Source organism: Eubalaena glacialis, chromosome 1 (assembly GCF_028564815.1).
Source record: "Eubalaena glacialis isolate mEubGla1 chromosome 1, mEubGla1.1.hap2.+ XY, whole genome shotgun sequence".
NCBI lineage: Eukaryota > Metazoa > Chordata > Mammalia > Artiodactyla > Balaenidae > Eubalaena > Eubalaena glacialis.
The window spans coordinates 9,039,208-9,054,890 of NC_083716.1; the positions used below are offsets into that span (position 1 = coordinate 9,039,208).

Consider the following 15,683-nt stretch of genomic DNA (forward strand, 5'->3'; position numbering starts at 1 on the left):
CCTGAACATGATAGGGTCTTGCCAGCTGAATTCATTCCAATCCTCTGCAAACGTATCACATCAGCTATCCTGGCATAATTATTCCTCAAACAAGCAGAGTATACTCCTACCTCTACACCTTTGCTTATACAACCCTTAGCCTGGAATCTTCATTCCTCTGCGGCTTTACCTAAACCTAAGACATCCCTTCTTTTGACGCTCAGTTTAAGCCCCACCTCCTGTAAGCATACCTGTCCAAGCTATTTATTTAGCACTGGCAATACCTCATGCATGGCAATAATAAGCTAACGTTTAATGACAGCTGACTCTATGCTAGGCACTATTTTAATTCATACCTACATATGAATTAATTTAATCCTCACAACGACCCCATGGTATATGTACTATTATTCTCCCCATTTTACAGATCAAGAAACTAAGACCCAAAGTGGTTAAGTAAGCTGCCCATGATTATACTAGTAGGAAGTGACAGCCTGGGTTCACACCTGAGCAATTAGCCTGCAGAACTCATGTTCTAAACCACTATGCTACAGGCAACATGCCATCAATCACATTTGCTAACTTATGCAAAAAAGCTCTAAAAGCTAAGCAAGACTGAAAGCCACAATAAAACCAAAAATTCCAAACAACAGGTCTTTGATATCTCTGAGGAAGGGGAGGCAGGAGTGCATGAATGTGAAATTTAGAAACAGACCAGAGTTAGAACACCAGCTTTAACACTTTCTAGTTGAGTGACTTTGGGCAAGTCACTTAATCTTTTTCAGCGTGAGCCTCTGCGTCTGAAAGATTAAACCACTTTTTAGAATGGTTGTGAGAATTAAATGAGATGATACAGGTGGGGCACCAAGCACATGCCTGCCACACAGTATGTGGTCAATAAATGCTGGCTCTAGAACAAGAAGGGCTCAAATTGTGAAATACGGGGAACGTTCTTTGCTAAACTATTACACAACAGTTATAAAATAGTATTAAACAGTAATCATAGAAACGTATTTGGTTCCAACAATATACTAATATGATTTTACTAATTTCCTTAATACCCCAGCCTGTAAAAGAGTCAAACAACATTATCTCTAAATTAATTATCTCTAATGAAACAAAAAGAACCTTGCCGCTGGGCATCAGACTAAAACAGCAAAGAGCCTTTAACTTATCAAAGAGAAATGCAAATAAATATAAAAAGCAAACAACCAGCAGTGGGAAAATTCCCATAAAGTGTACCGATAAAGGGGAATGTATTCAAATGTGTGACGGTTCTGGAAAGCATGCCATAAGATGAAGGGCTGAATGTTCAGTGTAATGAGAACCCGACGCCAAGAGCTGTGCAAGAATCAACAGTTTTTGCAGGTCCGGAGAGCAGAATTAGGTACAACTGGATATTCCCAGGAGGCAGGTTTCAGTTCAAGTTCTAAGAAGTGAGACAGGAAAGGGTTCCCCAGTGCTACGGTGAGCCTAACCATGCAAGATGTAATGTCCCAGCTGTGAGATGAGGGGCAGAAGAAATTGTCTTTCTAGCCGGTAACTCCGACCAAGTCCGAGGTCCCTTCCTAACTTCGGAGCGGGGCGGAGGAAAGGAGGACGAGCGAACACTGCACAGAATGAGACTGTGCTCATATTTCAACAATCTTTTTGGGGAAGGGTTGGGCGGTGAAATGTAATCATTGGGGAAAAGCGACATCAGAGAAATGACATCTCTACAAAATGCCTCGAAAAATTCAAGACTCGGTAGCTTTCAGGACCCAATGGCCTGCAAAAGATATCTTGCATCTGTGTCTCTCCGACTCCATGCAAGGTGATTGCTCCGTCAAAGAAGCTTCTAGACCAGCCTCTAGCCCCCTTCTCACCAGCTGCCACTCCCAGTCCTCCTTACAGAAACTAAGGCCGGCTCGGCTAGAGGCCTGGAGAGAGGTCGGGGTCGTGGCCGGCCCGCGGTGAGGGGTCTGAGAGAGACCCGGCGGAGGAAGGGAACCGCGGGCCCGGGACGTGGAACGAGCGCCCCAGTCCCATCAGGGGAAGACCCCGCTGCCGGGGCCAAGGTCATCCGGGGCCCCCAAGACGCCCGCTGCGAGCGCACTCACCAGCGCGCCGCCGCGCAGCAGCCGAACCGTGGCTCCCTCCATCTGCACCCCAGGACAAGCGCCGTCAAGGATCCCGGGAAGCGGCTCTGGCCGGCCTCCGGGCCGCACACCAATGACTGAGGGCGGGTGGAGCCAGAGCCCCGCCCACACACACTCCCTTGTCCCGCCCCCTAGCCCTTACGGAAGGCCGAGACAGACAAACAGCTTCCTCTCCGCTTTCGCCCTGCTCACGCGAGAGTTAGGAAAGGCCGTGGGGCGGGAAGGGAACAGGAGACACAACAAACATGGCGGCGGTGACGAAGACGGCGGAGGCGACGGCGACAGCGACAGCAGCGACGTTGAACAAGGCGGTAGGGGTTACTCGGTGCGGCTGTCAGGAGGTAAGTAGCTGGTTACCGGCTCGGACGGCGGTGACACGGCTGAGGAGAGCGGTTAAGGAGGAGAGCGGTTAAGAAGGAGCGGCGCGAGGAGAGAGCAGGGTGTTCGCGACGGGCTGACTCCGCCCTGAACTCAGCCTCAGCGAAGGGGCGGGCGTGGTCGGTTGGTCTGCGGGGGTCACGCTCCAGGACCTTCCTGGCCCGAGCGCGGAGGGTGCGGTGTCTGGCCGCGGGAGCCCCGAGGAAGCGAATGGTCCCTGCGGTGGCGTCGCCGTCTAGCAGGGGCTTGGCGGCTCCTGGATAGGGAGCTGCCTCTCGCTCTGACAGGTGGTCGTGGTGGGGGGGGGCCGCCCCGAGGTTTGCGTGTTCACCGGGTCCCGGGGCCAGGGGATCAGCCGAGGTGCGGGTCTCCTAGGTGTTCCGAATCCTGGTGAGGATGCCGCCCCGACGCCAGTTCCGGGCTGCTCGTTGGGAGGACTTTCTAAAGCCTCCTTTTATCTGACGGTCCTTCCTAGATCCGTTTCTACTGCTTGTGCACTCTAATTCTGGGGAGATGTGAGGTTTGGGGAGGATTTTGCAGCGAAGAACTGTTCAGGTTCGTGCAGGATTTAAGTCTTTTAATAAACTGTCCGGCGTGCGAGTAGTCAAGCCATGCATCTAGTAAGTGCTCGGTAAATTGAATCTAAATAGAAGTTAAACCGGTTCCAGCTGCCACTAACCACGTGGCCCATTTAGTGTCCCCTTAGTGTGCTGTTTAGGCCCGAAGAGGAGTGACAAGTGGAAGAAGAAGTAAAGCCGTTTTAAATTGTGAGCTCTACAGAACTTCAGTTTGGAAGAAACACAACTTCCTTAGAACAACTTTTTAAACGTCTGGACTAACAGTTTTACAAATCCCGTTTAATTTTGATTTATGTTGTGCATTCAACACAGCTACAGGTTAATACAAGTTTGGGAGTTCGTTACAGCGAATTGAGACGTTTTGTGTTTTTTGCCCCCAGGGGTCCCAAGTGTTTCCCAAGAAAACCCTAAGTGTTTTGAGTTGCGATAGAGAGGATAATAAAGATGGGAATCAGATGTGCTGTTATGGGGCGGCCTGGTGGGTTTTCTTTTTTAAACCTTTAATCACAAATGTTGCCCTGTGGGGCTAGGCTAGTACCTTGTTTTTATGCAATTGTAGCTGTTCAGCAGTACTCAGCCTGAGCCCCTGAGCCTTTTAGAAGTGTACTACGAACAAATGAAGTTAATAACTTAATTTGGAAGGACAGTGACATTTTTTGCCAAAAAATGAAATCCACCAGTGGAAAAAAAACGATAGTCGCACTGATGCATGTTACTCTTTGGTGATTATTTGGAGCTTTTGCTGAAGTGAACCTGCTGCTTTGTTGTTTATCTGTTAGCTTAGTTTTCTTTTCTGGTAGTGGTAAAATTGGCACAAGTTATTTTATTAGCTTATTAAACCCGTAGATCCTAATTTTTTGTCACAAAAGGTTTTGATTTGTGATGTATTTTTCTTTGCAGACCTCTGTATGGCTTTTCAATTTTAGTTGAAATTCCCTCCATGGCCTTTTGGAGTCCTTTGGTGTATCTCCAGAGTAAATTTCGATTACTCTACATTTCATCCATGTTGGAGTGGCAAGAAAAAGGAGGAACTGATTTGGGGTGAAAAGGTTAGATGGTGTAACGCCTCTTTTTTATTTTTCCCAGCTTGTATTTATTTAAGTTTTTACTTTTATATTATGTTTTCTGATTTCTCAGCACCTCATAATGTCCCTTTTTGCCTTCAGAGAATTGTTTTTTTGATGGTTATGTAATCAGAGGAAATGTGTTCTAATTCTTTTTGAAGTCCATGTTATTCTCTGTACAAACGAAACCTCATTTGTTAGACTTCTGCATTGATATGTATTCTGTGGCAGAGTAAATCTTTCAGTGACCATAATTATTAAGCTATAAAAGTAAACACATTCAATAGAACTGCAGTCACTTAATGTGTATAGGCCTGCCTAAACCCCAAATTAAGTTACTGTATAAGGAAGTTAGTTGTTAGTTACCTTATGTTTAATAACCCTACCAGAAATGGTAGATGAATAAACTAGATCCTACTGTTGCCTAATCATGTTGTTCTCAAAATCTGGAGTTTGGGAGGAGGGTAGGTTAAAGAGCCCTTTCGGGTTCTTACATCACCTCTATTTCATAGTTGTGGTTGTCTTCTAATTTGCATCATGATGCCTCTGTTTTACATTGTTTGCTCCTGGTTAAGAGGGGTTGGTTGTGTGTGTATTGATGGACAACTTCCCTTTTGTGAGACTGAAGATCAGAGGACTTGAATATCAGAACCCAAGGAAGGTCAAGAATAGCTTAAGTTACCTGCTTAAAGATAAAGAAGTTTTTGTGTTCTTTGGGGATATCAAAGCTTATTTCTCAAATGCTTCTTTCCTTCACTAGCATGGGTAGTCTCTGGTTGTTTTCTAAGAACCTTATTTGTGAGTTTTGAATGGATAGTTTGGGAGAGCTGTTGGCATAAAAATAATTTAGGTGCATTCTAGCCAGTTTCTTTATAGACATGTATCTATACCCCATGGAATACCATACCAACTTAACTTTAATCAGAGGGATCACAGGGAGGACTCAGAAATTTTGCTGTATCATAAGAAATGATAATCATAAAGTATGGGAATGAGAGCATTATAGTTTGCTGATTCCTAACGTAGATTTTTATGTTACAGTCACAAAGGTTTTAAAATTTATCACTGTCTTAGATGCATCTCTAGATACCAGTTAATTTATGGAGTTCTTAGATTAAACATTTGGTCCTAAGACTGATGATTACTTTATTAAAGACAGGAAGATGGTTTGGATACAAAACTTTTTTTTTTTTTTTTTTGATATCAAGAAGTCTTCTGTAGTTTCAGAATTATTCTTTTTCTATTTATTGTGCTTAGAAATACTGACTTGAGATGGAGAAAGCTGGGGTTTGAACCGTAGAGTCCATCTGGATTTAGGCATCTTTCATGCCTACTCATCTGTTCTGCAGGCTAGAGCTCTGCAAGGGCCTGTACTGCTGCATGGCGGGGAGGAGATGTAGGTCACGTGGGCACAAAAATGCTCAGGGATGGAAAGACAAATTTTAAATCATTGCAGAATGTCTACAACTATAAACCGTATCAGTATATTTAAAATTCTTAAGAATAGAGTTTCTCTCAAGTTTACAACGTTATCTTCCCTTTTTTCATTGGCATCCTTTATTGTTGTTGTTTTTTTAAGTCCATCCTGCATTTTGATTGAAAATCGGCGTACAATTTTTGGCGGGGAACACAGTGAAACTTATGATGTGACAATGTGATAATAGCCAAGACTCAAAATATGCCAGTCGTTCTCTGTGATTAGGCTTATTTGAGTTCTTAAAACTTGAGATGCATGTGTAAAAGTATCATTTTCTTCTTGCTTAATGGCAGTCCTGTGCCTTTTTTTTCTGCATTATCACATGTACCTTAGCAGTGTTATGCCTTCTAATCAGGATTTGGTAAGATTTATCTTGCTTATTGAAGCCTATCAAAGTATGTTCAGATATTTTCCAATGGCAACATCAGTTTTCATGTGAACTGATTGGCAAGAGGTGATGCAAAGTTGCAATGAAATACCAGGATTTCTTTCTAAGTTACAGCTTTTATAATTAGAACACAGACAATCTATAGGGCCTTACAGCTTTTACAATTTAAAAAACAACTTCCCAGATCTTATTCTTTTCTTTTTTGGGGGGGCGGGGGGAGAGGTATCTCCCTGTCCTTACACCTTTTATTACTTTTTTCCTTTTTATATTGTGGGGTCTTTACCTGCTGTAGTACCGTGTAGAATAATTGTAGTGATGCAAGCATGCTTGCCTTGATTCTAAAGGGAATGCATCTAAATTTTCTCCATTAATTGTGATGTAGATTTTTGGAAGCTAGCCTTTAGCAGCTTGAGGAAGTGAAAACATTCTAAGTTGGAGTAAATAATTGCTGTGTTGTTTCCTTGCGCCCAGTGTTGCCATTGATACTCAATATCTGATTGTTTTTCCTATGTGGGTGGGCTGTTCTTCTTCACTAGAAAGTTTCATATTATTCTCTTCGTCCTTGAGATTTTAAAATTTCACAATAATGTGTCTAAGTGTTATTTATTGTTATTTATTCCTTTTTGCACTCTGTGAACCCTTTCAGATTGAATTGAAAGGAATCTTTAATTCTGGAAATTTCTTGATCATTTTTTTAAAAAGCATTTCTCTTCTTTATTTTCTCTGTCTTTTCGAAACTCATTCTCCATCTTTATCTGCTATATTTCTTACCTTTTTATGTATACTTTTACATTGCTCCCCATCCCTGTATGTTTTGAGGTGTGGGTTTTCTTTTTCAGTTTTATTGAGATATAATCTTATTATAGATTATTTTTTAATCTTATTCTTGATAATCTTTTTCATTGGAACCGACTGGCCCACTTTTTTTCCCCCTAACCAGAGGGCAAATTTTAAAGGACACATAATCAGCAGAATCAAGTATAGTCATAAAACAAATACTAATCAGTGATTAGGAAACAGAGGAGCAGTTCAAGTCAACAAGGTAAGATGGGAAAAAAGCAACTGAAACAAACTTGTTCAGAAACCAGCAGTAATCCTGAAGATTGAGAAAGCAGAGCCAGACTAAAGCAAGTGATTTAAAGAGGTGGCCTAAAAGAGTAAAATAAGAAGAGATGAGTTTGGGAAATTGTAAATTGATTTGGGAAATTGCAAACTGGGATATATGAATAATTGAAATTAAGGTGGACCGTGTTTGTTTCATTGTAACTAAAGAAGAGGTATATACAATGGTAACATAAGACACTTGGAATCTGGGACAGTGAGGAATTTCATAATCCAAGGTATAACCATTTTTGGCTGCAGAAATAGCTACTGTCGTCTGAGAACATGCCATAAACTACACATCTTGCGAGATACTTTACACTTATCTGTGAAACTTAAAACAGCACTGCAAATTGGTATTATTATCTCATTTTACAAAGTAGGAAACTAAGGCTAGAGAAGACCCTGTTCAGAGTCTTTAAGCTAGTAAGTTTGACCTAATACCATAATATTCTGTTGATCCAGAGGACAGATTTTCGGTAGCTTCAGCTTTCTAGAAAACAGTGAAAAGAGATAGTAATAATAATAAGCCCCTAGGCATCTTCTAAGAAGGGAGGAAAGGAACTATTCATACATGTTGCATCAAGAAAAGTGAGAATTTGGTCACCTGCAGGTTCTTATTTGGCTAAATGTGTTCAGAGTAAAGAACAAATTAAATGTAAGGAGACAAGAAATACAAAAGTAAAATATATTAGTCTGGGGCTGGTAAACAAGGGAAACCAAAACTAGTCCCGTGTTCCTTATTAGTTCCTAATAAGGAACTAATTGTTATACAGTTCAATGATCTATAGTAGCAACACAGTCAAGGTAGTCTGTTTCCAGTAGATTTCTAGTTAAGTCAATTAAAATAGAAGTCTTAGTTCTTAAAATGTTGATCAAGCTTTTGTTAATTAGAAAATGTGCTTTTATCTCATTTCCACAACCCCACATTTCTTGCCACTGAAAAACTTAGGCTGAAAAGGACCCAGAGTAGTCCAAATATTCTTGAAGAAGAAAAACAACTGGTGGACTTAAATTACTGAGATATTAAGATTTTTATTATTAAGACTGTGTGGTGTTAGTGTGAGGATAGACAAAAATAGACCAGTGGAACAGAATAGAGAATCCAGAAGTAGAATCACATATATAATCACCTGATTTAGAAAGGTGATAAAAGAGTCTAGTGGAGAAAGGCTGGTCTATTAAATGCATGTTTTTAGGACAGTTGGATGTCTCCTTGGGGAAAAAAGTATATTTTGATTCTTACTTCACCATACACAAAGCTCAATTCCAGATAAAAATATGAAAGGTAAAAAAATAATAAAATTTTTAGAAGAAAATACAGGAGAACATCTTCATGTAAAATATAGGCAAGGACACCAACAACTAACTGTAAAGGGCGGGGCGGGGGGGAATGGGTAAATTGGACTATATTAAGAACGTCTGTTCATCAAAAGTTACCATTAAGAAAATGAAAAGGAGGCAACCACAGAGTGGGAGAAGTACTTAACATATACATATCTAATAAAGAACCCATATCCAGAATATTTGACGAACTCTTACATATTACTTAGAAAAAGATGGACAACCTGATAGAAAAATGAACGGGAACAGATACTTCACTGGGTATGAAATAGAGGTTATCTAAGTGGGTAATTGAAGTACACAGCTTAATTAATTGTCAAGCCATACAAATTAAAACCAGTGCGATACCACTGTACACCCACCAGGGTGGCTAAAATGAAAAAGGCAAAAAATACCTGAGTGTTGGTGAGGACGTGTAGCAACAAAACTCTTGTCCCCCACTGGTGGGAGAGTAAATGGTACAGTCACTTTGAAAAACTATGTGGCATTATCTGAAACTGAATATATGCATACCTGGTGGCCCAGCAATTTCAGAAGTCAGGGTTGTGGAGCCCTTGCTGGTGCACGGTGTGGGGGGGGGGATTAGTACTGGAAGGGTGCACGGGGGGGCTCCTGGGATGCTGGTAGCCTTCTGTTTCTTGACATTGGTGCTGATTTTAGGGATGTGTTCATTTTGTGATGATTCACTGAGCTCTACCTTTAGGATTGATGTGCTTTTCTGTGTGTATGTTATGCTTTGAGAAAAAGTTAAGCATATATACAGAGAAGTGACTGATCTTTAGCTTTAAATGCCTACTACTGGTTATTAAAGATGAGAACTTTTTTAGATAGTAAATTACTCATTAAATAGTTGGGTTTAGGGAAAGAAATTTTTAGCATATGGCATGTTTAAGAAGACCATATACATTTACATAAATATATTTTTATTGGAAGAAAAAGACCTGTTGTCTCCTAGGTGCTAGACTTCCTCATCTTGTTCTTACTAGAAAACTTTTTGGTTATTTGATTTGCGAATTTGGGCTATAAACCTATGTGAGGACCAGTTTAGTTTATGACTACAAAATCTGACATGAGGCTTATTCTCTGTACATCAGCATCAGGGATTTTTTTCTTTTCTTTAAAGTTTTTTTTTTTTTCTTAGAATGAGTAGGATGATGGGTGGTGGTAGAGGTGGTGATTTGGATTTCTAGGGCAGGGGTCAGGAAACTGTAGCCCATAGGCCAAACCTGGCTCTGTTCCTGTTTTTGTAAAGCTTTATTGGAACACGGTCACACTTATTCCTTTACATATTGTCTATGGCTGCTTTTAACTATAATGACAGCTGAGTGGTTGCAGCGGAGACCGCATGACCTGCAAAGGCTAAAATATTTACTGTCTGGTCTTTTACAGAAAGCTTGCCACCCCTTGTTGTAGATCACCTACTTCTAGAGTACTCATTCATGGGAACCTTATGTTTTAAGAGCCCTTGCTGTCTGATATGATAGTCACTAGCCACATGTAGCTATTTCACTTTTAAATTAATAAAATAAGAAACTAAAGTCATTTGTATTAGCGACATTTAAGCCCTCAGTAGCTACATGTGGCCAGTAGCGACTGGATTGGACACGCAGGTATGCTCCATGTCCATCATCCACAAATTCTCTGCAACAGCCCCGATTGAGCCACTTGGTTTCTCTACTGTCTCATTCATTGATAATCCCTGCTGATATGCCTGTTTCTTTCCTCTGAATTTATTTTCTCTTTTTTCCTCTCTTTGTAATTTCTCTCTATCCTCTAAAAGCTACGTTTGAATCCTAGTTTATTTAAATATTAAATATATTAATTGTTCACCATTTTGTGTTTCTGTAGTTCATCAGGAAGATTATAAGATATTTAAAGGCGGGGATTATGTTCTCTGTTGCTTTGAAGTGCCTGGCACATAATAATCTCTGTCACTGTTGTTGTTTTAATACGTACTGTATCTCCCTAAATAATGTAAAATTATTTCATTTTTTCCCCCTGTAGGTATAACGAACTGTAAACTAAAAAAAAAAAAAAAATCAAAAACAAAGATGGGTGAAAAGAAACCAGAGCCTTTGGACTTCGTGAAAGATTTCCAGGAATACCTGACTCAGCAGACCCATCATGTCAACATGATTTCTGGATCAGTTAGTGGGGACAAGGAAGCAGAGGCTCTTCAGGGAGGTAGACTCATCTTAATACTACTAAATAATTCACTTTTTATAAATATATTAGTGTTAGTGTGTCATTACCCGTAGTATGAAGCCCACTACTGTTCACTAATGTGAATCATTCCGTTTTTCCTAGAAAGATATGGGCAATTTTTTTTCCCTTCTTTAAACATGTCAAGTTTTTGCTGAGGGAAAGTAAAGCTCCAGCAGGGCTTACCGTGGCCCAGAGATGCATTATGGTCTTGTGGGAAGGTTAGGGGTTCTAAATTCCCTTCCCATTCTCCCGGTTCTATTAGCTAACAGCAGACACAAGGAACCAAAAGGGGGTCCAGCTTCATTACACAAGGGGTTTGGCCATTAGGAAATCTGGGTTAGACCTGAGACAAAATAGGGGTTTCTGTTTCTTCTCTTAAAATAAAGAGAAGGCCAACCATGTATACCCACCTAGGAGGAGAAACCAGAGTAGAGAAAGCAGTGACCTACTTGAGCCTGTTCTACCTGACCTACAGATAGACTGTCTGGTTTGCTTACCACACGAAGACTGGAGTCTATTTCTGAACTTAGCTCAGGAGGTAGCAAACCACAGGCAGTGGGCCCCATCTGGACTGCTGTTTTTACATGACCTGCAAGCTAAGAGTGGTTTCTACATTTTTAAATGGTTGGGGTGGGAGGGAAACAAAAGAAAAATAATGTCATGACGTGAAAATTATATGAAATTCCAACTTTAGCATCCATAAATAAAGTCTTATTGAAACATAACCATGCTTGCTTGTTTACCTGTTTTCTATAGCTGTTTTTGAGTTACGACAGCAGAGTTGAGTAGCTGGGATAGAGACCATGTGGCCCACAAAGCCTAAAGTATTTGCTGTCTGACCTTTATAGGAAAAATTTGCCAACCCTTGACCTAGGTGGTCTAGGGCCTTGTAATCCAGGGACCAGCAACAGCAGAGACCAGGCATCACCTGGGAGCTTGTGAGAGGTGCAAAACGTCAGGTGCCACCCCAAATCTACTGAATCAGAAGCTGTATTTTAATACGATCCCCAAGTGATTTCGTATACACATTCTGTTTCGGGAGTTACTGGCTTGGGAAAGCAATGGGAGAAGGGGGGACACTGAGCCTTGCTGTCCCTCCAATGCAGTGGGCCTGTTGGATGTTGGACTTGCACCAACCAGCAAAGTCACTTCTCCTAGTGAAGGATAGAGGAAACAGTAGAGCAAAGGGCTTGAATTGTCTGCACCTGCACTGCTGCCTCCTGCAGATGGAGCAGAAGTGCTTTTCCCGTGAAGCTGTAGGAGTCAACATTTCCCTCTTAATGCTTCAGTGGACGGTTCCTGGACTGAGACCCGAGAGGGCAGGGTTGTGGTCCCCCGCCCGTTGGTTTTCCAGATGATGAACACTTGCCCCTTCAGTTTCTTTATCTATACAGAGAAGTAGTTTGATTAGGTTAAAAGCAAACAGCCAAACATCTCTAACTCTGAAATTCTTACAGTTCATAACATTCAGAGGTATCAGATACAATATTTCCCTATATGTGCTTAATTAGAATTTTAAGATCCTAAATGCAACCCAGAATCTAGAACATAAGTGTAAGCTGAGTGGAACTGCAAAACTCAACATTAATTGTTTTAGATTAAATAGGTTAGGATTTTGGGAGATCATCATGACTGCCCATTGTATTTGTAGAAGTGGCTAGACTCTTAAACATGTGTAACTGCCATCACTGTTTACCCCCCCTCTGTCTCCTTACCTGTCAAATAAATACCATACCCTGATACCTTCCTCAAAAGTATGTTGAGGACTGATATAATTTATGTGTTAGTAATTTGAAATCCCCCTAATAGAATACTGCTTTTGTATAAAGTTAACCTCAGTTCAGAAAGACTGTGATTTTTGTGAATTTAACTTTTGTGCTAAGCAAACTGTCAATTTATGAAAGATTTTCTACCACTCAACACTAAATTGCTAAATTGGGTTGATTCTGAGACGCATAATTTCTTTTGCTATACTTTGTTTATAGCTGGAACAGATGGTGATCAAAATGGACTTGATCACCCATCTGTTGAAGTTTCCCTGGATGAAAACTCAGGAATGTTAGTAGACGGGTTTGAAAGGACCTTTGATGGGAAGCTCAAGTGTCGGTACTGCAACTATGCCAGCAAAGGCACCGCACGGCTCATTGAACACATTAGAATCCACACAGGTAACGGAGAAGTGGCTGGAGAGGGCATTTCTTTACGGGCAGGTTGATCTATCATATAAATAGTTGTGATAGTTTGAAAATGAAGGTGGATGCAAGGTTTGAATAAATGGAGAAGTGACTCCATTTTTACACAGCAATAGCATACAGCATACAAGGAAGTGAGGCCCCTTGTACAGCTTCCCCTTCCTTAGCCATCTTCCTTCTTAATCTAAATAATCTCAGCATCTGTCTGCTTCTCAGGTTGGGTAGGTTAATGCTGAAGACAGCATGAAGTGATAAAATGTTTTTATCTTTATCCTTACTAAGTACGTTTCCTTTGCAGACCAGGGAAAAGGTTTCTGTACGGTTGCAGGCTACACTGCTAACCCTCAGATGTCACCTTAGCCATCTCTTCTGTGAAAGGGATTCATTCCACTAGTCAGTATAGTATAAAGGTTGTTATATGCAGGTTTCTTAATTTTAATAATTTTTTTGCAAATGTGTTATTCTGAGAAGCATTTTGTTTTTTGATCAATTTCTAAATAATGAATGGACAAAATACGAAACTTTTCATAAATGAGCTACTCTTGCAGTTTCTCCCCCATTTTTCTTTTTAAACAGGTGAGAAACCTCATAGATGTCACTTATGTCCATTTGCATCTGCTTATGAGCGTCATCTGGAAGCCCATATGCGTTCCCATACAGGAGAAAAACCATATAAATGTGAATTGTGTTCCTTCCGCTGCAGTGATCGAAGTAACCTGTCCCATCATCGAAGGCGCAAGCATAAAATGGTACCAATGAAAGGTACTAGGTCTTCCTTAAGCAGCAAGAAAATGTGGGGGGTTTTACAGAAGAAAACAAGCAATCTGGGCTATAGCAGACGAGCACTAATCAACTTAAGCCCACCTTCCATGGTGGTTCAGAAGCCAGACTACCTTAATGACTTTACCCATGAGATCCCGAATATCCAGCCTGACTCCTATGAAAGTATGGCAAAAACCACACCAGCTGGTGGCCTGCCAAGGGACCCCCAAGAACTCATGGTTGACAACCCTTTAAACCAGCTGTCAACTCTAGCAGGACAGTTGTCCAGTTTGCCGCCTGAAAACCAAAACCCCGCATCCCCTGATGTGGTTCCCTGCCCTGATGAGAAGCCTTTCATGATGCAGCAGCCCTCTGCTCAAGCAGTAGTTTCTGCCGTGTCAGCCAGTATTCCTCAGAGCTCCTCTCCCACTAGCCCTGAAGCTCGGCCATCACATAGTCAGAGGAACTATAGTCCGGTGGCAGGTCCGAGCAGCGAACCAAGTGCTCACACGAGTACTCCCAGCATGGGGAACAGTCAGCCAAGCACTCCAGCTCCGACCCTGCCGGTCCAGGACCCTCAGCTTCTACACCACTGCCAGCACTGTGACATGTACTTTGCCGACAATATCCTTTACACTATTCATATGGGATGTCATGGGTATGAAAATCCTTTTCAGTGTAACATATGTGGATGCAAATGTAAAAACAAGTATGATTTTGCCTGTCATTTTGCAAGAGGGCAACATAACCAACACTGATGGAAAACAATCACGTTATGCTTTACTTGGTTTGCCTTTTTGTGTTTTGTAGTTTACTGTTGTTTTCTGCAGGGGAGGGGTGGGGGTGTCGTCCCTATTAAGGTGTTTGCTAATTTAAAGTCTATACATACAGAGTATAAATTTGACAGTGGAAACAAAATTTCTTTTTTCTTTTTTTTTTTTCCCCATAAAAACCTTGTCAGGGTCATTTATGTATTAGAACAGTTGGACACGTTGGTGTCTGTTTTTTCCTTTCATTTAGACATTTGAGTGCAATGATAATCTTGCAAGTGGTCATTTAAATTTCTCACATTTATGATCCATAAAAACTTCAAGGCTGATAGATACCCTTGGTATTTCAACATCTACACTGCAGCTAGATGTTATTTCTGCCATAATTTCAAAATGGTAAATTACTTTCTCTTACAAAATCTGTTACAACTTATTTCAATGTTTAGTGGAGGAATTGCGTTTAAAATTGCCCTTAAATAAAAACTACTTAGTTAACATAGCTTAGTTGAATCAGTAGTTTAATTTCAACTGATAATAGTAAAGCAATTTCAGTGTAGTAAATCTTTCTTTTTTCCATAAGGGAAAATATAAAACATTTAATTCTTTTAAAATTAAAGTTATAAAAATACGAGGTAAAAGTTCTGAAAAGAAATGAAACTTAAGACTTTAAATTGAAAATGGAGTTTAATATTTAAAATACCTGCCTATTCAACTTGTAGTTTAAACACACAGCAATTTTCCATTGGATTCTTTCTATTATACTTGTAATTTATTTTAAAAACTACAGGTAAATACATGAGAACACTAGAAATATCAGAGGATTATCTATGAAGATGCCTTTTTTCCTTTTAATCTGAACTGTTCATTTAAATCTTCATTCTGATGTTACACGTGAGGTTGGTAACTATACTGAGAATCTGTTATTCCTTCTATTCCTTTGATGACCAAAGAGGTACAGTGGAAGTCATCCATCTTATTCCTAGGAAATGCGGTCCTTCCCCCCAAAATCTGAAGTTTCCTTTTCCTGCCTTCTGTCCATTTATTGCCCATAATTTTCAAGAAAAGGTAGGTATAGAAACACATGGGAAAATGTGATGGTGAAGTGATATTTACAAAAATGAGAACATATGTCCAAAACGAATTCTGGACTCCTCTTCAGAATTGGCCATTTAAGATATTTTCTGTGAATTCAAGTTGTAATGCTTATTTGCAGTTTTACCAGTCTTTAATGTACAGCAAGAAAACTATATAAAACTGTGAATTGAATCATCATTAGTAGAAGAGGATAAAAAAAGTGTGGAAATGGA

The 15,683-nt window shown here is 40.5% G+C and overlaps 2 protein-coding genes across 3 annotated transcripts in view; one reads left to right on the forward strand and one right to left on the reverse strand.

The window, feature by feature from the left end:
- The window catches only part of ACADSB (acyl-CoA dehydrogenase short/branched chain), a 39,314-nt gene extending 37,140 nt beyond the window's left edge, over nucleotides 1-2,174 (reverse strand). The window contains exon 1 of the mRNA XM_061186039.1: nucleotides 2,079-2,174. Within this exon, the coding sequence (XP_061042022.1) occupies nucleotides 2,079-2,120 (42 nt within the window). The 5' untranslated portion in view covers nucleotides 2,121-2,174. The remainder of the gene's footprint in view (nucleotides 1-2,078) is intronic.
- A 162-nt stretch (nucleotides 2,175-2,336) lies between these two features.
- Nucleotides 2,337-14,718, forward strand: IKZF5 (IKAROS family zinc finger 5). Of its 2 annotated transcripts, none has more exons than XM_061192489.1 (5): nucleotides 2,337-2,458; nucleotides 3,974-4,122; nucleotides 10,452-10,631; nucleotides 12,638-12,820; nucleotides 13,421-14,718. In XM_061192489.1, exons 3-5 carry the CDS (start codon nucleotides 10,499-10,501, stop codon nucleotides 14,362-14,364), a joined length of 1,260 nt encoding a protein of 419 aa, XP_061048472.1. In that variant the 5' UTR covers nucleotides 2,337-2,458; nucleotides 3,974-4,122; nucleotides 10,452-10,498; the 3' UTR covers nucleotides 14,365-14,718. The 2 variants fall into 2 exon arrangements, with proteins under 2 accessions (XP_061048472.1, XP_061048482.1); XM_061192499.1 differs by lacking the exon at nucleotides 2,337-2,458 and adding an exon at nucleotides 2,665-2,782.
- Nucleotides 14,719-15,683: the final 965 nt, after the last annotated feature.

Coding starts and splice junctions, on each gene's coding strand:
- IKZF5 (XM_061192489.1), top strand. CDS start 10,499: ATGGGTGAAAAGAAACCAGAGCCTTTGGACTTCGTGAAAGATTTCCAG. Junction 10,632..12,637: donor AGCAGAGGCTCTTCAGGGAG/GTAGACTCATCT, acceptor CTTTGTTTATAG/CTGGAACAGATGGTGATCAA. Junction 12,821..13,420: donor ACACATTAGAATCCACACAG/GTAACGGAGAAG, acceptor CTTTTTAAACAG/GTGAGAAACCTCATAGATGT.